The sequence below is a fragment of the Lissotriton vulgaris genome, chromosome 8 (genome assembly GCF_964263255.1).
Source record: "Lissotriton vulgaris chromosome 8, aLisVul1.2, whole genome shotgun sequence".
Lineage (NCBI taxonomy): Eukaryota > Metazoa > Chordata > Amphibia > Caudata > Salamandridae > Lissotriton > Lissotriton vulgaris.
The window spans coordinates 333,370,100-333,394,514 of NC_141696.1; the positions used below are offsets into that span (position 1 = coordinate 333,370,100).

At 46.3% G+C, this 24,415-nt stretch overlaps 1 protein-coding gene across 3 annotated transcripts in view; it reads right to left on the minus strand.

Moving 5' to 3' along the window:
* F5 (coagulation factor V) overlaps positions 1-24,415 on the minus strand; it is a 786,312-nt gene that overhangs the window by 66,010 nt on the left and 695,887 nt on the right. For all 3 annotated transcript variants that reach the window (XR_015299279.1, XM_086934096.1, XM_086934094.1), the window contains exon 22: positions 23,217-23,361. Coding sequence is in view for 2 of the 3 variants with exons in the window: in XM_086934096.1 (XP_086790222.1) it covers positions 23,217-23,361 (145 nt within the window). In the remaining variant the exon portion in view is untranslated. The remainder of the gene's footprint in view (positions 1-23,216; positions 23,362-24,415) is intronic.

The window sequence follows — 24,415 nt, forward strand, 5'->3', positions numbered from 1 at the left end:
CTTACTAGCTCCAGTTGTGATCAGGGGTACCCTCCAGATGGAGGCTGCAGGCGTCGTCTGGAAACTTAAGATAGATTGGACATCACCAGATCCCAGGTCAGGTTTGCTGGGAGGACCTCCACATGGTGTTGGGTCACTTGAACTTGGGCTGTGGGTGTCGAGTGCAGACTCGCGGATTCAGCAAGAGTATGGTGCTTGAGCAAATCTGGTGCTTACGGGAGATAAAGTCTGTGTAGGGAAGGCAGGGCAGGTCCTGCAGGTTCTAGTGGGCTGCAGGACATGCCGGGATTCTGCTGGAGCAGGTCGAGGTCATGACAGGCCGGTAGGGCTGGGGCCAAGGCAGTTGGTGTCTTCCTCTTCTTTCAGGTAGGTACAGGTTGGGACCTATGGATCCCTTTTTGGGGTGGGTACACCGCCTATTATGCCACTCTCCAGTGGGAGGAGGGCATAAGCCTCTCTCTGGTTGGCTGGTTCCCCCCATCTTCAAGATGGCAGGGACTGAGTATTGTGCTTCGCCTCTCCGCCTCCACCTGAGGGGTGAAGTTGGCACAGGTGGGCATACCCATCTTGGTTATTCCGCCAATTCTCCCTCCCAAAGTGAGGGTTTGAACTGGTGGGGGCCAGTTGCTGGGAGCAGAAAATGGCTGGGTCAGCTCACAAAGGTGGCAAGCCTTTGAAGCTTCCCCTTTGTAGACCCTACCCATCCTGGGGAGGAGGCTTGGCACCTCTGTCCAGGATGAGCTTTGTTTCAGAGACCCGAAAGCGAGAGGCTCTCAATCCAGTGGTTGAGAAACATGTCTGGGGTGGCAGCTGGTGAGCAACCACTCAGTCAGGACACTAGAGTTACAGCGTTTTTCAGGGGCATCTCTAAGATGCCCTCGGAGTGCATTTTGCATCAAATCCCTCACTGGTATCAGTGGGGTTTTAATGTGCTGAGCAGTTTGATATCAAACTTCCCAGTTTTCAGTAAAGCCATTATGGTGCTGGGGAGTTCGTAATGACAAACTCCCAGACCATATACTCTGTATGGCTTTACTGCACTTACAATGTCTAAGAATGGACTTAGACGCTGTAGGGGTACAGGGCTCACGCACCTGTCCCCTCACCAGTGGTATAGTGCACCTAGCTAGAGGGGCGTCTTACCTATTTTATAGGCAGTGGATTGTAGGCATGGCACACAGGTATGTGTGCCATGTCGACTTATAATTTTTTTCTGCACCAAAACTGAAAGGGCAGTGTGTGTGTGTTAAGGTACAGCACCTCTAAGTGTGGCACAATATGTGCTGCAGTCCTTAGAGGCCTTCCCTGGTCACAGTTCCCTTGGTACCCATGGTACCTTTTACAAGGGGTTTACATGTAACCGGGGAGGTGCCAATTGGGTGTGTAAAGGAACAGTTCTAGGGAAAGAACACAGACACTGGGTACATGATTAGCAGGAACCCAGGGCACACATAGTCAAAGAGTTTCAAACATCAGGCAAAAAAGTCACGAGCAACCATGCTAAAAGGGGCTCTTTCCTACACAGCCCCACTATTCTGATATTTTTTTTCTGTCCCTGCCCCCCAGGTCCTCTCTCTGGGCCTCCAGTATCTGAACTCTGCCTGCCAGTTCTCCCAACACCACAGAGTGATTTTTAACATTAGGGGCCAGGTCCCCCAGATCAGACCCCACCTGTTTGATCCTTTCTGTCATTTATTGGTGATCATCGCACAGAAGCTCCAGATCCAGCACTAGCGTATCAATCTTGGCCTCGAGGAAGTCTTTGGTGGATCTAATGGCAGCAAGGATGGCATCTAGTTTGGCTTCAGAGGGTGGGGTCACTGCAGGAGTGTTGGTGGGTGCCAGACCATTCGAGGGGCGAGCAGCAAAAGTCCCCATTTTAGCATGATTTGTTCTCCTCATAGTCAGGGCCCCCATTGAGGGGGGATTGAGTGATAGCAGGCAGAGTAATGTCCCACAGGGAAGCGCAAATGAGGCCCCAGCTGCTATGGTGGGGTGCTCGACAGTGCTATGTCTGCGCAGGTAAGCCATAGTAGTATCCAGGCGATCTGGCCAAAAATGTGCCCTGCTCAATGGCCCATCCACTGCTGAGGGTTCCCACACACCGAGATGCTGCCAGCATGGATGACCCACAGTGTGTCCGGTGAAAGCTGGGGTGAGCACTCACAGCGTGTCACATGGATGGGACTCTCTCACACAGCGGTGGATTAGATCTCCGGCAGCGTTGCTGCCTTTTCGCAGGAGGTTCATAGTGGGGAGCCCCAGAAGGTGTGTACGCATTCCCTCAGTATCTCCTATGGCAAGGTGGGTTGCAGTTTAGTGGGGCCAACACAATTCAGGCCCAGCGGCAGGACATTGGGTCAGGCCACCGCAGTCAGGTAGCACAGTGTCCATCACCATGCCTTCTGGATCACTCAGAAAGCAGCAGGGAAATGAGGCGTGCAGTGCTCGGCTACCTGGGAAACTTAGCAATGAGCTCCCGCAGTGGCGGCAGCCAGTCACGTCAGCATTTTTTAGCCATCTGTGCTGGTGGCCACCATCTTGGCCTAGCAGTCTAGGGACGGTGCTAAGGGATCACCAGCACTTTCCGGGAGTCCCAGAGAAAGAGGCATAGGAGGGTGCCAAGCGTAAGCACTGCAATGCGGTAAAAGGGTGGGGTGCCACAGACGACAGGATGGAGTGAGTTTCCTGGTGCCAGTCAGGGAGCTCTGCTAGAGCACACCAGGCAAGGTCCGCTCCCTACACTGATGCTTTAAAAAAAGACTATATTGTTTTTTACATTGTTAACAGTGGGTTGTTCATTTTCACATACAATACGGTATTTGGAGAGTGGCAGTTATTGCCCGTATAACTCTTCATGGGTACACTTACCAGTTCGTTTCTCAAGGGGTGTTTCAGTCACTTAGGCACAAACCATTTTATTCGGGCAGTCTACAACTCTGCTTTACAGTACTCACTGCTTCCCGGCTATCATACGCTCCGATGTACCAATACAGCATTGTAACTCATTAATTCAACAGTTAACCCACCAACTTCCCTGGTGGCAGCTTTAATTGGGCCTGGTTTGTCCTGTGGATCCTAACAGTTAACCCACCAACTTCCCTGGTGGCAGTCTTAAGTGTGCCGGGTTTGTCCTATGGATCCTGAAGTGCAATGGAGTTTTCTGGGTACGGCTGTCCAGCGTTTCGACTGGGCTCACGGATTGACTTGTCCAGTCCCCTCAGAGCAAGCTAGTCTACCACAGGTTAGATAGCCCCTTCCCTCCTAAGCTTCAGCCTGCTACCACCTTCCCGTTCTACCGCTCTCCTCCACTGATGTTTACATATATACAATCATCAGTTTGGAAGTCACACTGCAAAGCCACCCACAATACTTTGCTTCCAGCGGATACACTTGATGAGAGACTATCAACACAGAATTAAACACATGCTTCACCTTACAGCACTTTACTCCTTCTTTGTCATGTGCTTAGAATATGCCCGGGTAGAAACACCACCATTTTATTTGCTATTGTTTCTTAAGTTGCCTTCTTCCTTTCACGATGACATTTGACGAACATTTGCTTGCGTTTCTGTGCAGGATAATATTACTGTACAAGGGATAAAGTTATGTTGTTGCTTATTATTGTCTGGTAGGCGACAAAGCTATCACAATAGGATAAACAATAACGGCCTGACTGGGCTTCGGCATGGCAGCATGGGTGTTATTAATATATATACAGAATTGCTTCCCTTGTTTAAGTCAGAGGAGCATTTGGCTGACACCGCGAGGTTGCTGCATGATGGAATTCCAGCTCAGCTAATTCCTGTTTATCCCTGCGAAGAGGGATTTCCAGCTTAGGACCAAGAACGGCAGCCTGATGACACTTACCCACAGGTAATAGAGGGTTCGATCACCCAACAGGGATTTGGCAGATCACCCACCGTAGGCAAGCTTGGTTAGGAAGTCCTAGGTAGCAGAAAACTATAACACAGCAGTTTTATGCCAGCATATATTCACTGTTATAGCACAATGGTGGAATCGTTCATCTTTTTCATTATTCTCATAATGCTAATTAAGCAGTTCTGTTTCATTCTACTGATTATCGCAGCACACATATTCTATAATGGAATCACAATGATTCAATAAATATTGAAATGCCTTGCTGAGTATTTCTTGTATATTTCTTTGGGTATGCATGAGTAACCAAACAAAAGGGTTCTAGATCTGTTACCAAGATATCCTTGGTGATTCAGGGTTGTCATTTTCTGATGTTGCGGAATCCATCTGTTGCCTGATTGGTTTGGGGTGCCGGGGGTGCCGATGGTGCACCGTGAGCTAGCAGGACTACATGACAACATATCCTGAGGGTGTACACGGCATCAGTCTGGTATAATACTGACGGTTATCTTGTCTAACAAACGCACAGTTTTACCGTGGAGGTATAAGCGGCACCACATGCTGCTGCCAATGTTTTAGCTTGGGCTCTGATTACATGGATCGCCTGAGTAGTTTTCTTTTGTATACCAAAAGACCCCTACGCACCTGCTAAAGGGAGACGTTCTTGGTGTTTGGGTAAAATCCTCCTCAGCTGAGTAGGTAAACTCTTTGTATTGGCTGTAGGTTGTTCAAGCTTGAACCTTTCAAAGGATTGCCCCATAGTGGGACCCTCTCTGAATTAGACATATTCTTATGGCTGACCCAGCAGAACTAAACGTACCTAAAAACTGAAGACATGCAGTTACTCAGAAGCTGCTACAACATGATCTCACACTTATGGGTTGGAAAGTTACCTTTGTGGTTGAGGTTCACTAAGCATTTAGGTCAGAGGTATTCTATTCATAGGTTACATTCCCAGCAGCAAATGACTAATTAAAGCTGTTCACACTTACACTGCAAGTGATGCTCCAAACAACTATACAGCGTACGAATCTTTAGAAATACAATTAACTTACCAAGAACATAAAAATTAATTTGAAGGCACCCTATCACACTTTATAGAAGAAGTTAGATTAGATCCCCTTAGTATCGAGGGAGCAACGCGGGCAGTATTAGCTGGTTACACGCTACATCCAAATATAGCAAATATGACAACACCGCAATTTCACAGATTAAATATAAGTCTGGTCAAGATATATAGAAGTCTGACAGTTTGTTTTGTGAACAATGACAGTAAACCCTGTGACGGCTGCTCAAGCTGTACTACCACAGTTGGGTACACCGTGCATAAACCCACAAATGACCAATGCAGTTCTGGGTAAAGTTGCCATCTGATGGAAGGAAATTCTGTCATGGATTGCACAAAAAAACAAGTCAGGTTGAAGCAGTATTTCCCCATATGGGACCCCAGGAAAAACACAAAATACTTACAGTATGCTTACAAATAGGGATTGCTCCCCCAGTAGTGGACTGCACTACTGGGGGTACAGTCTTTGCTGCAGTATATACCAGAACTAATGGTACACCCTCATTAGCTGTTTTACCAGAGTTTCTTAAACAGATTCAAAATGAGTACAGGGCAGCCCCTGCCCTGGACTTGGGGATGAAACTGATGGGAAATTTTGCAGCAGTATCGTATCTGCCATTATATTGCGTAACATTAAAGGGGAAGTAGCAGTATTTGCTATACACCAGAGCCTTAAGGATTTAACTCTGGGAGAACAGGAGCGCAAATTACTTAAAATTAGCGAAGAAACTTCCGCAACAGTGGCTAGAGATCATTTGGGAGCCAGACCTAGTAAACCACAGATTATGAGTAATTCTGAAAAGGATAACTTTGTTTAAGTGCCCGAATCCTCAAAGAAGAAATGGGATAATAAAATAAAGAAATGACTAGCTCACAGGGCAGATCTCCTGAACAGAAGGCCACTGAAAACGCTATAATCTGCATAACCTTGATAATATTAAAATGCCTGACAGGTATCAGGATACTGATACATGTTCATCTTGTTCCTTTCAGGATTCATCCAAATAATGCTCGGAGAGAGGTGGGTGGTCAAAGCCCAGATCAGAAGAGTATGTGAAACCGAAGGACTCAAAAAACTCATCTGACTACATAATAAAAAAAGGAAGAGAAGCCTAAACTGTCTAAGCCTCAATTCAAAAAGAAGAAGGCAGCTGGACTCAAAGTCAAGTATGCCACAGATATTGAGGACACTGCTTCCGAGCGGGGAGTGGGCTCTGACTATGCTGGACAGCGCAGCAGAATCACAATAGTTTGCCAGGACCTGATGGAGTGTCTGGTGGCAGTAGCGATGAGAGACTATATCCAGGTGGAACCACTGGATATGAGGGTAAGCATTGTTTAAACAAAAAACAACTCCAATTGCAGGGGAATGCACGATGATATCTTAATGTTCTCTTTTGAGAGAACTTGGTTTCGGCTTAAATATTCTATTGACCAAAAAGGATTGGCCACATGAATTAGTGATAGATTGCTCAGTGGGAGAAATTTTACCTGGCTTCTCCTATCTTGTTTTAAACATGGTAAAACATTCATACGCCAAGGAGTGGGTGTTAGCGCCAGCTCCTGCATTATACCAAAGCCATGTGAGATGGGATAATGGTTCCCCTTATCATGTAATAACTGTGAGGTCAGCCCCGCAACCTCAAAGACAATACCCCATTAAAAATTAGGCTAAAAAACAAGTTAGAGAGATCCTCACACAACTTGAATACCAGGGTGTTTTCCGTTATGAAATCAGACCATTCATATTGTTTAGTGTTAGATTACAAACACCTGAACACAGCTACATGGACATTCATTGTACAAAACCTGCATAGCGTGGCACTAATGAACAACATAGTGCGAAAGAAATACAAACCCACATTAGATATCTCAAATGGATTTTTCTGCCAAAATTTGTAGCACCCAAAAGCAGGTATTTGACAGCATTTAGTGCTCTCGGTCTTCAAAAACAGTTCGGTCAATTAGCTCAAGGGTATAAGAATAGCCCTGAGCTGTTCTCAGCACATGTCACAGAACTTCAGCAAGAATTTGACAACTAGGCATTGTCCTATATCGACGACTTAATTTTGATGAATGGTGACCTTTCTGCGCACTTGACAAGAGTAGATCGCATAGTTCTAGGATTTACTCACTTGGGCTACATCGGTACATACACAGTAGGCACATTCCTTTCCGACAAGGGTCCACCATTCGCCTCTAATACTTACAAAGACACAATGGGAAAATTGGGTGTGACCATGCGTTACTCCTCCCCCTATCATTCCGAGGGAAATGCGGTAGTGGAGAGGAAGAATCAGGACTTAATGCAGTCTTTACCAGCTAGGGTAATAGGTTCAATTCACAGTTAGTCCATCAATAAATGTGGGGTCCAGAGAGCCTTCAACAATCTGCCTAGAAAATCCCTGGGTGGTCGGTCTCTTTGGGGTTAAGATTTGGGTACCAGACCTCGACAGTCCCAGTACAGTAACGGCTGAAATACCATTTGACATCAATGAATGTTTGGCTGTTTAACGGAACCGGGCAGCTTACGGGACGCACAGACTAACGTCCAAGTAAAACATACTGCCACTGGTGAAGTGAAGGAAGCAGACAAGAAATAATTTAGGCCATCTTACAAAAGCGCCTGTACCTGGCCTGGCTGTGGAAGGTACCAGAACTGTATTTTTACCACTGTTTGCTGACTGCAAACACAAGAGATTTGTGTCAATAGATGTCATCAAACCACATTATGTGGCCATTTCTACACAGTAGGTCACGCTGGCTCCTGGGTGATTACTTGTTTCCTCTCAATACCCTGCAGGGAGTCCATTTGGAAGCTATGACCAGCGATGAAGCTTCTTCTCCCTGGTTGGGGATAGCTCATCATGAAGTGGCACTTCTACCTGCTACATCAACAACTACCATATAATCAATTTGTAGGGAAACACGTATTTCAATTCTGAAACCTAACAGGGATGGTTTTTACATCAACACACTACAACTAGAGTCAACTACCATTTCTTCACAGCCTCCAGAACTGCCAAAAATAGATTGAAAAGCCTCAGGCTATTTCAACTTTGATGACTTTTCTTCGGATTCGTCTGACCCATCTCTGCTTCCACCCCTACGAAGTAGATTGCATGCATTTTATTTTTGGCTGATGAAGACGGTCTTTGTTCTTCCATGGCTATACCAGTGGATTATATATTTTTTTACTTTTCCTAGTTCTTTGAATTCTCTTTGTGACAGTCTTTTTCCTGCTTCTGAACAGACACTATCTTCCAGAAAGCAATGCTGTACAACTGGTGAACTTGGTTTTGGCACCACATTTTTCTTCACGCAATGTGCGAAGAGACCTTTCCCTGGTGAACATTTCTGCTGTTCAGGTTCCTGACTCAATTGTTTGGGATAGGCTATCATATGATATATTTGGTCCAACTATACTTTTTCACATCTCATCAAATGACATTATCATCTCTAGTACTATTTCAGGTGATTGGGACATTGATACAGTGCACGAAATGCTAGAAGATCTAGAGTATTCCACTGTATTTAACTCTGAGGCTATGCATGATAGCACGACTAATAATTATAAAATGTTCTGTTTTGAACATTATGGTCACCACTTATTGCATAAAGCAAGTACTCCACATGCAGTATTTAATTGCACACAATGGGAACACTGCCTTACACCACCACGGGGTAGTTCAAAAGCATCTGCACATACGTTTGTGTATTTTTCTGATTACAAAACAACAGACCCCGGGTCTTATTATTATAGGCTCACACCATCAACAGGAAAGAAAAATATGTTCCCTGATAGAGAGCTGATATATTCTGAAAATTTTCCTTCTCAGTTGTCCACACAAGGGTTTGCTTTTAGAGAGACACTGTTGATATACAATCTGTTTGGAGAACTAAAGATTGCCCAGTTCAGTGGAACTAGGCTTTATTTAGAGCATGCCAGATAAAACATCAACTGATTTTCGTGAACGAAACTGTGCAGCAAATATTGTAGTTTGGCCTATTTAAGATAAAAGATTTAAATACACCAAACTTTCCCACATTTGCACATTTTGCGAACTGGCAATGGTTCACAAATTACACAGAGGAAGCGTTAGACACCATGCTTCGCAACAGTTCATACAATTCTTCAGGGACAAATCATGAGGGATGGTTAGTGTAGCTATTAGATACTAATGGATGTCAGACATGTTTCCTAGGTAACACTCAAGGGTTTAAGATCAGTAGGTCCGACCTACGTTACAAGCAGACACAGCACTCGGGGTTGCTAACAACTCACAATGTTGGGAAGTTATGTCTAGATTCACTAAAAACCTCTACATTGTTTCAGGTGAAATACATGTCTCTTCTTTCTAATGACATGGGACTACAGGCCTTTTTTATTAGGTCCCCGAAAGCCACGTCAAAAGCACTTACTGCAATATACAACAAAGTGTAGAAAGTTTTACAGCAGGAAGCTGCTGAGAGACTGCACAAAATTGACAGGGCAAATTTAGAAAAGGCTCTAGCAGTAGTTGATAATGATATGACTACATTGTCCACTAGGACATACTCTCTTGGTAACATTATGTCGTCTGCAATAGATATCATACAGAATGACGTGTCTTCTTTATAACATGGGCAGTCACAGGTTAGATAGATCGTGTTACTAAGCTGGACTATTCAGACACTTCATGCCTGTCACATACCATGGTGACACCTTAATGCCACTAGCTTGTTTTTACCTTATAACTTAATGAAACAGCAAACCATCATGGAAAGAAAGGACGAAACGTACACTATTTTACACATGGAGAAGTTGGAGAAACTACCAATTACTATTGCAGAAATACCTCTGTGGCTTTATTTCTCTGCCAATTCCGACATTTCACTTCCAATGCTGTTTACAACACCATCATGTATGTAATTTAATGTTCTGATTTGTTACCTTTGCCTCAAATTGTAAAGCGCTCTGATATCCTTCGGGATCAAGTTAGAGCTATATAAAACTTTATGAATAAATACAAGGCGCTAGAAGAAGGATCTGTGCACAAGTCATGGATATTACCTTTTAGATACTGGAGTAGGAAGGGTGAAACTAAAGTTTTTCTTAGTGGGACTGACTGTGAGAGCACTTTAGGGCATTCCTTGGTATGTAGGAAAGTTTAGCTTCATGGTGCATGCAATGTGTCCTTCACACATTTGTCCTGCTATCTGAAGGATTCTCCAGCTGCTGTGATCCGTCAACTTTCAGAATGCTCTAGAATGGGAGTTATTTGATGTTGAATGATCAGAGCTGCGGTGGTATGAAACCAAGCATTGCCTATCTGGTTACAGTTTCTGCATTTGTGACTTGTTTCACACAAGTACTGTTTCCACCTGCCTGCACAGTGAGGGAGGCGATGCTATGGCCTTTGATAAAGCTTTTGAATGTGCACTTTGATGCTTTGAGCAGACTGAAAGCCTTATTATTCTAGAAGGATGTGGCCTTAACATCTGCAAAGGAGATGTTTGAGCTCCAAGTCACAAGGTCTTCTTCTGAGACACAGCTGCTAGCCCACACTAATTTCCCCCTAGATTTTGGGGAACTTGTGCATCTTATTTTTAACATGTCTTGTCATGCAGGAGTAGTTTTTAGTTTCACATCAATTGACTTTAGGTTGGTTAGCAGATTCCAGACAGTCTTCAGAGTTATACCATCATCCATACACTTGGTGCTTAGAAGCGTTTTTTTAGATCATCTGCTGATCCTGTTCCTGATGGTTGGGAACGCAACAGGTTCAACCTTTGAACATAGAACTGCTGGTGGGCTCCCCTAATGACTTATTTGTAGCGATGTCCTTCATGCTTGCCCTTGCTTTTGAACATATTTTACAAACCCTACTGGGATGCTTCAGCTCCTGGTGATCTGGATATTGGCTTCGCTTCTGCGTATTCTGCACTGGCTGTTCCTCCTTTGGCGGCTGCTGAGGGGGGTGGATTGGAACACATTTGCTCTATGGATCTGCTCCAATGGGGGTCTCTGGGAACATCGTCTGCGGTTTCTGGGAACAGCAATGTTTTGTCTATCTCTCGCAATGCATAAACAATCTGCCAGTTTCGAGTCATGGGAATCTGTTAAATTCGGCTTTGTTTTTATATGCTAAATTGCTTTTAAATGACTACTTTTTTAAATGATTACTTGATTTTCATATTTTAACACCTTGGCTTTCGCTATGCTCTTTACTTAAAGTAGCACAATGCTCTTTATCAAGTCAAGTCAAGTCAAATAGGCTTTATTTCGACATAAAAAATATCTTAAAAAGCATACATACATAGTAAATTCAATTTTAAACATTGCTAGATAAAAAGCATAAAAAAAACCCTTACGTACTAGGAATCAACGTTTTTTTCCTACAATTTCTGGAGGGGGAATTATATAAATTACCTAAAAAAGATAGGCCGAAAACAGACCATAAGTTTAAAATCATGATTAAACAATTTGCCTAAGTCTTTTTGACCGAATCCGCCATGCCCACCCAAGATATTTCGCGGTGGCGCATGCAAAAAATGTGCGAGAGTCTGTAAGTAGTATTCTTAGTGCCACGTTGCAATGTCTGGTGCCCATGGTGAGACACATTGGTTTAATCCATTTCATGCGAGAAACCTTGTAGGCAGGGCACTCAAATAAAAAATGGGGGACAGATTCACGGCGCTGAGGGCAGAAGGGGCACCATGGAGCAGTCTGATATGGAATTTTCCAGTGACATGTGAGCTCCATTACAGGGAGAAGACCTATTCTAAATTTAAAGTACAGGGATCTTTCCCAGGGGGCAGAGATAATGTCCAAATACAGTTCTCTGATGGAGACATCTTTAAACTCCACAAAGTTTCTGGTCGATTTACAGGTCGTTGTGGAAGAGTTTCTTTTGTTTGCCACCCATGACCAATAGAGATGTTTTAACGTAGCTTTGGGCGGGGCTGACTGCTGATGCCATGCTTCTTCCAGTCCCAGGTTGGCAAGTAGGGCCTTAATGTCCCTTAGCCATTTTATTTTTGCCCGACCTGTGGATTTGATTATCTCCCGAAGGCCATCCGCATAACTTGAGAGCTCTGGCACTCTCCAGATGCGGGCCCACAGTAGCAGGGGGCGTAACTTTGCTTGATCTTCAATCGCCCGACAGCCCATGTCCAGTTGCAGTGGTAGAATGGGAACAGATGGACCGAGAGACATTAAATTTCTCAAGAAGGTGTTCTCAGCTCGAGTTAGCTCTTTCATATTTGACATCCCCCAGAGCTCTGCCCCATAAAGTGCTGCACTTACTCCTCTGGCCGAGTAGATGTCCATTACTGCTGCTATTGGTTTTGTGGAAGCTGCTCTCTGCTCTTTCAGCAGGACCCCAGGCACTCTTTTCAGGCTCAACAACATTTTGGTCAAGTGACAGTCCCATTTCATGGAGTCCACCAGCCGGATGCCCAGGTAGTCGAACATCTTGGTCCTTTCCAGTGCAACGGGCCCCAGTGTTGGAGGGGGGCCGAGTTTTTGCGGGGGGTTCAAAATGAGATACTTTGTTTTATCTGTATTTATACAGAGACCTCTCTGCTTGCAAAAATCGTCAAAACCAGAGAGAAGCTTCTGGAGGCCCATTGGAGATTTTGACAGAAGTAAAGTATCGTCAGCAAAGAGCAGGTTAGGGATTAGACGACCTGCCAGACGGGGCGCATCTGCTGGTAACTTGGTCAGGAAGTCCACCACCCCATTTACATAGAGGGAGAATAGGGTTGGGGCAAGTACGCAACCTTGCCGCACACCTCTATTCACCTCTATTCTTCGGGTCTTTTGACCATTTGGCCCCCAACGTATTTGGGCGTAATTATTTTCATGGAACCTCATGATCAAGTAAAGCAAGTAGGGTGGCATACCAAGGTCACACAGTACCTTCCATAGGTTGTTTCTGGGTACCAAATCAAAAGCCGTCCGGAGGTCGATGAAGGCCAGGTATAAAGTACCCTTCCCAATCGTGACGACCTTCCAGTGGATCATGAGCAGCCTTAGCGATTGTTCCATTGTTCCTGTGCCAGCTCTGAACCCAGCCTGGAAGTCTGAGAGTATCTTGTTTTCGTCTGCCCACTGCTGAATTCTAGATAAGAGGACCTTGCCCGCTACTTTTTGGGAACAATCTATCAGGCTGATCTGCCTGTAATTAGCTGGGTCGTCTCTTGAGCCTTTCTTGTGCAGGGGGACCACCTCGGCGGCCATCCAAGAAGCAGGGAGGGGGGCCCCTGCCATGGCAGCGTTTAATAGCGATGCGATTAGCATACCCCAATCACCTGTGTCTGCGCGAAGAAGGTCGCCAGGAAGGCCATCGGGACCAGCTGCTTTGCGAGGGACCAAAGATTTTATAGCAATTTCAGCTTCTTTCTTGGTAAATAGACTTTCCTCGTAGTTCCCATCACCTCGGAGGATCTGTGGTAGTGGGAAGTCCATCGCTTCTACTGCAGATGCTGTGTACAGTTTTGCGAAGTGAGAATACCACAGATCTTCGGTTATATTACATGTGATGACAGTGTCTAGGGGTCTGTTTTTCTTCCGCAATAAGTCCCAAAAACCTTTAGCATTTTTTTCTACACTGGCGGCACGGAGTTCCTGCCAAAAGGCATCTTCCCAGTCTCTCCTTGCTGCCTTTAACACAGATTTGTAGCACTTGCGTTTGGTAGCTATTAATGTTGCATCACCGCTCTTTACTGCCAGTATTAGGGCTCTCTTACCAGCGCGGCACTCCGACGAGTACCAGCCTGATTTGCTCTGTCGCTTGTCAAGGTTTTTGTTTCCCTTTTTTAGTTTAACCATGAACAAGTCCCCAATCGACGACGAAACCTCGCTAAACATGGCTGAAATCTTGTGCGGGCTGGGAGGCTGACTTTCCAGAAGTTCACAAGCAGCAGCAGTAACGGCTCTGATGCAGGATAGTTTTTCTTCATCGATAGCCACTTTGTCCCATTTTAAACGTCTGAGGCAATTTGAGGGGACCACACCCCCCGATGACCTTAGCTCAGATATGTCACGGGCTCCACAAGATGAGCCGCTGTCCCGCCACCAGTATATTAGGGATAATGAGAGTGCATTATGATCACTATCCAAGGAAGGTAGAACTATCATATCCTTCATGTGGGCCCACAAAGGAAAGTTTAAAAGGATGTAATCTATCCTAGATGAGTGACCCACCCTATTGTACGTGTGTGCCCCCGCTAGGTCTGACCGTGTTCTCCCGTTAGCTGCTCTCAAGCCGTGCTCTAGTGTGAGGGAATTTAATTGAACAATTCTAGGAGTCCATCTTTTGACAATTGGAAGATCAAGGGACGGGACGCCTCTCCTTGAATCTTCGTCGTGCAGGTCCAAAGATTCGTCGGTCAACAGGGGCTCAAATGTGCAATTAAAGTCCCCCATAACCAGAATTAGGGAGTCTCCACAGCACTCCCCTAAGGCTGCCTCCAAGGCCATGAGGGTTGGTGACGAGGCCCTCCCTGAAACTCCGCGTGTGTAAATATTAAAGATCTCCAGCTTTTCAGCTTTCCTTGGGCATATTACAGTGAGCCGCATCAGGTCTGGGGATTTTTGGGGATGATGGTGTACTCTCCAACCTAAAGATATATCAACCCAGACTAGGAGGCCTCCAAATGGGTGCCCTCTTCCCGATACTGGGATACCTGCCGGGACAGAGAAGGTGGCGTAACCCACTCTATGCCTTGGTTCCACACACCACGTTTCTTGGAATGCACAGACTGCGTGGGGCTCAGTGAGCGCCACCCAGTCCGGGGCATCCAACTTGTTATTTAGACCTGCCACATTCCAGCTGATGGCTTTCAGGGTAGAAAACTCAACACGTCCAGCTTCCCCACCCTGTGCACCTAAAATTTGTACTACATCCATGGACTCAGTAAACTCAGTCTGATAGCCTGTGGAAGAGGGGATGGGGGGGTTGGGCGCGGGTTGGAGCGCAGGGATGTTAGCAGGTGGCGGGGAGACCCTCCCAGCTATGCTTGGTATGATAACCCTAGGTGGGGGGGCGTTTATAACCACTTTATCACCAAGTCACCAGCCCCAACCCTGGGATGGGGCTGCTTGAGTCGGTGTCCATGCCCTTGCTCTAACATCCAAGGTTGGGTAATGCGGGAACCATGCGCCTCTACCCCCATCCGGCAAAAACTTCTTGTGCCCCGATGAAGGGGGGGGGACGATAAAAGTACCCCAGGTCCCTAGTTTGAATGTCGCAGAAGTTATGATGCGACTGCTGGCTGCAGATAATACCTGCCGCTCTAGGATCGCTAAAATTAATCAGCACGCAGTCCCCAGTTAGGTCCTTACGTCTATTGCCGATCCACCCCACACGACGAACATAGGCTATTCTGCCATCAATGTGCCCTGGGAGGGGTCTGTTTGCTTTGAGCCAGGAGAGCGTCTTGTGTTTGAGGTCAGAATACAGCTCACAAGAACCCTCTTCAAGCTCCGGAACCCCAGTTAGAATTACCACATACGGTTTACAACCAGGGGGGAGGCTAGCATTGGGTGTGTACCTTTTTGCCCTGTCTGTTGGTGTTTTAGCCGGGGATTTAACTAAGGGTTTGGCTGGGGGTTTAGGCGCAGCCTGATTGCCAGGAGTGGAAAGGGATGGAGTTGTGTTTCCATTCAACGTGGTCGGCAAATTTCCTGCTGCTTTAGAGTCGGACGCTATGGGCTTAGGATTTGGAGCAAAGTTAACCTTAGGGGCCTTAAGCGCTTGGGTACAGGGTTTTTTCTTTTGGCGGCCCAAACTGGGCTCAAGACTAGGGGTTTGTGGGGCAAGGCTGGTTCCAGAGTTGGTTTGATGTAACTGAGTGGCCTCCCCCGGTGCAGGCGTTTTTTGGCGAGACATTGACTCAGAGGGAACTAAGGTGACAGCACCACTCCTTAACCCACCATTTTCTTCGCCCTGCGCCTTGGAGTGGAATTTAACCAGTGATTTCACAGCGTAAAAATTATCCAGCATTGACTGCTCGAGGGTAGCTAGTTTACGTGTGAGACTGTCAATCTTATCTACAAGGGGCATCACCACGGACCTGATTATGTTCTCAACATCTAGATCGGTATGCACAGCCTGGGGGAGTGTGGTGGTACCTAGAGAAGCCAACGGGCCTGATGTGCCCTCAGGTACAATATCTCTAGTATGGATGGTAGGGGTTTTTGGATGTGGGACATGGTTTATAGTGGTACCCCCTTTAGTCGCATTGTGCCTACTTACTTTACTGTGCGGCTTTTGAGAGCCCCCCCTGCGAGGACTGGCAGGACGCTTTCTCTTCTTGTGTGTAACTAGTCCTGAAGCTAGTTTCCCTAATGGGGTGGTTTTTGGAGCCACTGCTAGGGATGTGCTGGCTTCGATAGGTACGACTGTGAGAGGAAGATTTGGGGCTTCGTTGGACAGCGCAGAGGGGCTAGGGGCATTGTTGGTCTCGGAATCAAGATCATAATTTTGTGCCCCAGGCGAAGGGTCAGTAGGGTCGGGTGGATTAGGGTGTGTTGAGTCATTAGCAATGACTGGTACAGTGGTAGTTACCCTTTCTAGGCTTGCCCTAATCCGACTCACTCTCTCATCAATGTCCGGGGAGTCAATTACCACCAATGGTGTGGTAGGTACATTTACAGGGCTGGGGGCTAGGGCAAGGACGCCCAACGATGAGCGCTTGTGAGATAGGCCCCTGGAGTCCCGGGATAATCTTCGTTCAGCAAGGATTATCTCCTTTTCTACAATGGAGACAGCCCGCGTTATGAATTGATCCATTGTGCCTATGACAACGTCTCCCGCAGCTTTCCTTGATTTGCTTGCTCTGGTGCCTGTGGCCATGCTCTTGTAAGTCACGTGCCTGCTTAGCAGAGCCAAGAGATGTGGCCCGGCCCGGCCTCTTCTGGCCCCTGATGGCCAAAGATGGTCCCGCCCTTGTCCCCGGCTTCTCCCGTGATGCTCCTGCGTGCTCCCGCACAGCGGGATAGAGGCGTTCTTTTGTGGAGGCGTGAAGCGAGGGGTGGGAGGGGCAACAGGTCAGCAGGTGTGCCGGAACGCAGGGGCTCCTGGTTAGTGGAGTCCCTGCAGCGGCAGCGCTGATGGATAGAGCGTTTCCCTGCTCCCTCAAGTCCTTCCTGAGGGCTGTGAGCAAATGTGCTCCCAACAGCCTCACGAGCCAAGACTGCGACGCGGCACCCGCAGAGCGGGTGCAGCTAGTTGTAGCAAAGGGCAGCTACAGCAATGTTGGCAATATCGACAGCGATCGTAGGAAGACGCCGGTAAGCCCTCGGCGTGTAAGTGTCCCGCTGGATTGGAGGGTTCTGCTCCTTTTTCACCCTCTGAGCGAGGGGTGGGAGGGGCAACAGGTCAGCAGGTGTGCCGGAACGCAGGGGCTCCTGGTTAGTGGAGTCCCTGCAGCGGCAGCGCTGATGGATAAAGCATGTCCCTGCTCCCTCGAGTCCTTCCTGAGGGCTGTGAGCAAACGTGCTCCCAACAGCCTCACGAGCCAAGACTGCGACGCGGCACCCGCGGAGCGGGTGCGGCTAGTTGTAGCAAAGGGCAGCTACAGCAATGTCGGCAATATCGACAGCGATCGTAGGAAGACGCCGGTAAGCCCTCGGCATGTAAGTGTCCCGCTGGATTGGAGGGTTCTGCTCCTTTTTCACCCTCTGAGCGAGGGGTGGGAGGGGCAACAGGTCAGCAGGTGTGCCGGAACGCAGGGGCTCCTGGTTAGTGGAGTCCCTGCAGCGGCAGCGCTGATGGATAGAGCGTGTCCCTGCTCCCTCGAGTCCTTCCTGAGGGCTGTGAGCAAACGTGCTCCCAACAGCCTCACGAGCCAAGACTGCGACGCGGCACCCGCGGAGCGGGTGCGGCTAGTTGTAGCAAAAGGCAGCTACAGCAATGTCGGCAATATCGACAGCGATCGTAGGAAGACGCCGGTAAGCCCTCGGCGTGTAAGTGTCCCGCTGGATTGGAGGGTTCTGCTCCTTTTTCACCCTCTGAGCGAGGGGTGGGAGGGGCAACAGGTCAGCAGGTGTGCCGGAACGCAGGGGCTCCTGGTTAGTGGAGTCCCTGCAGCGGCAGCGCTGATGGATAGAGCGTGTCCCTGCTCCCTCGAGTCCTTCCTGAGGGCTGTGAGCAAACGTGCTCCCAACAGCCTCACGAGCCAAGACTGCGACGCGGCACCCGCGGAGCGGGTGCGACTAGTTGTAGCAAAGGGCAGCTACAGCAATGTCGGCAATATCGACAGCGATCGTAGGAAGACGCCGGTAAGCCCTCGGCGTGTAAGTGTCCCCAATGCTCTTTATGATTTTAGTTTTTTATGGCTATTTCACCCTATGTTTTAGCATAGGTTTGACAGCTTTTATCATCTCACATCCAAGGAGTGGGTGTCACATGGTTAGGATAGGCCCGGGTAGAAATGCCACCATTTTATATACTCATGTTTCTAAATGTGCCTTCTTCCCAATATTCCCTTCCTATATATCAACCTACACTTAAGAAAGGATTATGACACTGACCAGGGTACCACCCTTTTCCTTACTAATTCAGATTCTGACTTGGGTTTATGGCTTGTCATGAGATGACTTCATGTTTTCATATATGAAAAAAGACACATAACCTGATTTGCTCCTCTTGTCAGCTAATACTCCAGATAACAGAGCGCTTAGTGCCTGTAGGGCTGAACATCACTACAGGTGTTGGCTATTTCCTTTGACAATCAGCCACGATGTAGGTGGGCATAAAGACTATCTGCGTGCTCTGTCCCCAAAGGTCTTACATATTTTAGAGGAAGGTGCTGTTAGTGCTCTATAATAGTAATCCATATTTGTAAAGTGCAAACATATTAACCCTTTAGGTTTCAAGGCACTGGGAGCCATCGGAGAGATTAAGTGAGCTACTGTACAGAGTCACATGATGCTGAGCTGAGCTGCTGCCGGCGCCAGTGATTGAACCCAATCCCCGCGATCCAGAGTCAGCTGTTCTGGTCGCTGCGCCACATCTCTGCCATTCTCACCTCTCCCATGCTCTCACCTTCTGTACTCAGGGGGCCTAGTTTTCTGCTACTGCCAGATGTCTGAACGGGGTATCTGGAGGTAGGACTTCTACAGGCCTGCTGTGATCTGGTTGCCACTGCACCTCATTAGTTTGAAAGCCAGACCCCTACTGACTACACATCCAGCCTGTGCTATTAGTACATAGTTTTGCATTTTGGGTTTTCACCTCACAGCTTTACAAAAGGGATTATAAGAACCAACGGCAACATTTATCAAAGAGTTGCGTAGCCCCTGTGCCACGCAACAAGGTGCAAGAGCAACACAACTCTTAAGATAGATTTATCAAGCCAGCAAAGGCCACCACATTTGCTTTACTCTGTTCCAAGGAGGAATTTCCCGGGTGGAGCAAGTGTGTTCCCACATATCCACCCATGGATTTTAGCGCATTCCCAGATTTACCATTACTGATAGACCTGGGAATGAGTCAAAATGCTACGCATCCCCAGGGGGAGCATTAACAAGGAGAAATATCTCTATTTCTCCAGGTTTTTTCCTCTTTCTATGAGTGCTGTATTGCCACCAGGATTTTTTTTTTGCAGGAAGGTGTCCCTTCCTGCACAAAAACAATCCTGCTTACAACGCAGACACCCTTCCACCATGGTACAAGGGGGCCTGCATTGGCGCTAGGCAGCACATTGAGCACCAACGCAGGGAAAAGACAGGAATGTGCCGTATAATGTTAAAAACAGTGCATTCCTACCCTATCATGCAGTGCAGCAAGGTGGCATGCTGCGCTGCATGATGTTTTTATAAATATGCCCCTAATTTCCCCAATCTCTGTGAGAGAGAGTCTAGGGGAGACCTGTTTCTCTGCTCAAGGTAAAAAATAACTATCTGGCTGGGTGACTGTGCCTTGATCACTAAGCAAGGTCCTGTCCATGAGAGGCATCTCAACTTGTATAGACTTTTCTGAAGACTTGCAGCCACTGTCAATACTTACCAACCTTTCTTCTGTACACCAGGCTTTCAAGCCCTACATCATGAATCCTAACTTCCCCACTATCTTAATGCACCACTTTTACATTTTAAAATGGTGAGCACCAAGTGTAGGAGGACACTCCTAGAGAAAACCTAAACAACAGATTGTACCACAGACCTACATTATCACTATATGGGATTGTTTGTTGTATATTCACCATCTTCTAGATCATAGGTCTTCAAACTGTGGGGCGCGCCCCCTGGGGGGGCTCAGCGTCCCCTCAGGGGGGGGCGCGCACTCCACCTTACCACTTCACCTTTAATTATTGCTTCCAGGCGCCAACGCTCATTAGGCTGGAAGGGCTTCAGCCCCTCCTTCGTGTCTCAGCCCTGCGGGGCAGTGTCTGGAGTTTTTCACAGGTCTTTCACAAGACCATATGCATATTTACATAGCATTGTGAACTGGTTGCAGTGGCAGTTTGTATTCTGGTTTCAGTATCCCCTGGGCCCCCATTCTGCTATTACTTACTTTTGACAGCAAGGCGGACTTCGGATGCAGAGCCATTGTGCACATTCATTTTTACAAGGAAATGGCAAATGCGAGTCTTGGAAATCCACTGCTCTCCTTATTTTTATTTTTTAATACTTTTTATTGCAGTTTCAGGTACACAGTGTTCACATGTTAAATTTGAGCGACATATTAGAAAGTGGACATTATCAAAGCCTGAGCTGGGAGAGGATGGGGCTGCACTTTGCTGACCTACCAGCAGCCAGCTTAATCAGCATTCTCTTGAGGCACCGAAAGAGCAAGGATTTGTCTCAGGTGGCAGCTATGTGAAGTTGTCTCACCTCAATGCAACAGAATGTCCAAAATTGTTTTGCTCACTAAATATGCGAAAAACTGCAAAATACGGTTAATGCAAAAAAAAAAACACTGAAAATGATCAAGGAATGGGGACATAGAGCAGGAACAATGGTGGTGTATAGAAAAAGAGGGGGAAGAATAGAGCAGAGAGTAAAGGTGCAATTAGAGCGAAATAGAAGAGAAAGGAGGGGTATGGGGCAGAAAAAGAATAAGAGGAATGGGAGAGAGAAGGTAAGAGGGTGACAGTGAGCTGGGAGGTGAAGCATTGAAACATTAAGGGAGGTTAAATGGATTGGAAAAAAGAGCGATAGAGGGCACAAAGGGAGTGAGGTGAATATGTGTAAATTGTAAGACGGAGAGAGAGTTAAGGCAGTGACAAGATATTAAGACCATGGAGGGAGCCCAAAAGAGTGTGAGAAAGTGAGAAAGAAACAGCAATAGAACAAAAGAGATAGACTGTATAGGAGAAGAGAAGAAAGGGTGAGCGAAAAGTAGGAGGCAGAAGGGAAAGACGAAAGAAATAGGGGAAAATAATAAAACATATGGGAGGAGAAACAATGATGGGTGTAAAAACCTTAGTTTGAAATTACACAAATGTTGGACTTTGTAATTATTCCCCAGCTTCTGAAAATACAACAATTCTGCTGGAGTGAAAAACAAATTGCACATTTCTACAGATTACACAGGTCTGCCATTTGTCTAGAATTCAGACAGGCCAGAGACCTTTACATAACCATTCAAATAATCAGGAAGCAAAGACGTGGATGTACTAGTGAGTCAATTGAAAGGGACAATACAGGACCTGGAACAGATAGAATGCAAGTCATTTAAAATGCACGATAACTTGCTGCCTTACTGAATTACTGCCAAGGCTTTAATTGCTTGGACCATCCCTGGACTTTGGTTTAAGATAAAAGGGACACGTGCGTCACTCCCAAAAGACTACTCTAAAGGCTCAAAATGTTCCTTTTATTACTACTGGTGCACACTTCACTACAAACACTTGCAAAATCCACTCTCGCAAAGGAGGGGCTAACGTATACATCTTTTCTACCTCTTTCCATGGTTGTTGGACCTATTGCAACCAGCTCCAGCCCTACATGGAAAGTAAACATAACACCTGTTGACATCAAAGACTTTCAGAGAATTTCATTCCACAGGATAATTACATCAAATAGTTTAATGCCCTAGAATTTCTGCAAAATTATGCACTAACGGTCTGGAATTATGTCTAATTGTAGGCAGAAATCAGGCATTCACTGATAGAGGCCAGATAGCGCACTGGCTTCCTGTGTAGGACAGCTACCCCGTGCCACCTTGATTGTTACAAAGAACCAGTATATCACACACTCCAAGAACCAAACTCCAAGCAGAATACCTGGAAATGAAGGGGATGGTCTCAGAATACTGAGCGCATAAATTGCAAGAAGGAGACCAAAAGATGGGAGACATTCTAGGACTCTCGTTGCTCACTTGGGGCAACCTGCCTTGCCAATGAAAGCATTCAAAACAATATGTCTGTAACCTGATCATGAAACTGAGTGAAATTTGTGGTGTTCCCTGGAAATACTAGTAGGATAGATGCATGGGGTTGCCCTTTCCCATCTCACTGAGGGATGGCTATGATTTCAAATTGCTTACGACATGGGCTCCGCAGGAGGGAATGGCCATCAATGATGCAGAGTACCAGCTTCCAGAACTTTTTTGTCAGGTGGTGGTGGGGGTGGGGGGACTCGATGTGTAAAAAGTTTATGATGGGGGGGGCTCAGCCAACAAAGGTTTGAAGACCTCTGTTCTAGATAGACAAAATTATCCGGAGAACTATGATATTTCTCTATGTGAGATACGCGCTTACTAATGAACGGCTAATTAGGTTATTGGTATTGTGTGAAGTCCAGGATTCTGTTTCTTCTCACCTTTTCTAGATGCTATGTGCATGGACCTTTTAAAAGTGTTTTCTTCACAAAGTGTCTCTGGTGAGATACACTCAAATATTTAAACACTGCCCGGGTTGCGCTCGCCTACTCAAGCGCCTGCAGGCACGATCATATATCAAAGGTCTCACCCCAGGCACCCCCTATGACTCACGCTTCTTTCTGGGCACGCAGGATACAATGTGTTTCCCACTGTCCTGGGCCTTGTAATGGGCTGATTTATTGAAGTGCTGTTTATAAAGTGCACTATTAGCTGAGGCTGTCCTTGCGTAAACTGTAGCAACCCCGCAAAGTATGTAAGAATGTTGTGGAAACCATCTAAACCTAAAACTTATTCTCTACAAACACTCCATGCAAACTCTGCATATGCCCTTTATAAATAGTACTACTGCAACTGTGGAAAAAGTCACTTCGAATGCACAGATGATAAACTACTTCCACACTGACAGGACAGTCAAAGGGCAAGAAATATCTGAAAACCCAATAAATGCTTACCCTGCATTTCACAGCCTAGAAATTCCAAACGTAGTGTCGGTCTGTGGTAGCTATTGGTCGGGTATACTCTCAGGTACCGAGCCGTGATGGGTGGATCAAAAACATTCTCTTTTATACTAGATGCATCTTCATTGCCTTGAAAGACCTGTGTGAAAAAAATGAGCAGTGCTATACCCTTCAGCTGATTGAGAAGTCAGGTATATTTGCAAGAAAATGTAGCACAAAGGATCTGTACAAGGCGGTACATGATGGATCGTATGGTGCCAGAAGTATTACGTTAATCTATACCTAACTGATAGTTCTACTAGAACTTGATGTTTTAAGATGTTCATATTTCAGAAAAGAAAGACTACTATAAACATTTGCATTTCAGGTAAGGTTAGAGAAGAGTCCCAGTGTGTAGGCTTTTCTTATAATTGCATGCATACTTGAACAAACTCGACAACAGAATTTTGAATTAACTGTTTTCTGCCCAGACACATTGTCACATTCTGGGTAGTATATTCACCACTGCATATATGATCTTGCTGCATATTTCCCTGCTTTTTGTAAGCTTTAATACCGATCCTCTTTTTGTGCCTGGTTTAATCCACCCCATTCCCTGTCCTACTGAGTTAATTGTATTCACTTTTTTTTTACACATACCATATTACTGTCCTCATTTTTAATAATGCAACATTGATAAATAGAAACGGTCGGGTCATGGTACACATTCACCAGAACGCTCTTAGTTGATCAAGGTCCAATTAATTTATGATGATCTTCATTACATTAAGGGCCCGATGTAGGTAGGGCTTTACCGATCGGTATCGGCCGAAAATACCGATTTTTGGCCCTTACCGATCGGTAAACAGCCATCGAGATGTAGGGAACCAAAAACAGAACGAATCGGATAGAAAACCGATTCGGAATGTGTACCGAATGTGAAAGAATCCGATACGTACATACCGAAAATCGGATATGTAACGAATCGGAAAAACACCGATTCGGTTACAAAGACCGAATCGGTCCATGTACCGAATCGTTAGTGACACCGAATCGGAAAATCACCGATTCGGTCCCACTACCGAATCGTTAGTGACACCGAATCGGAAAATCACCGAATCGGTCCTACTACCGATTCGTTAGTGACACCGATTCGGAAAATCACCGATTCGGTCCCACTACCGAATCGTTAGTGACACCGATTCGGAAAATCA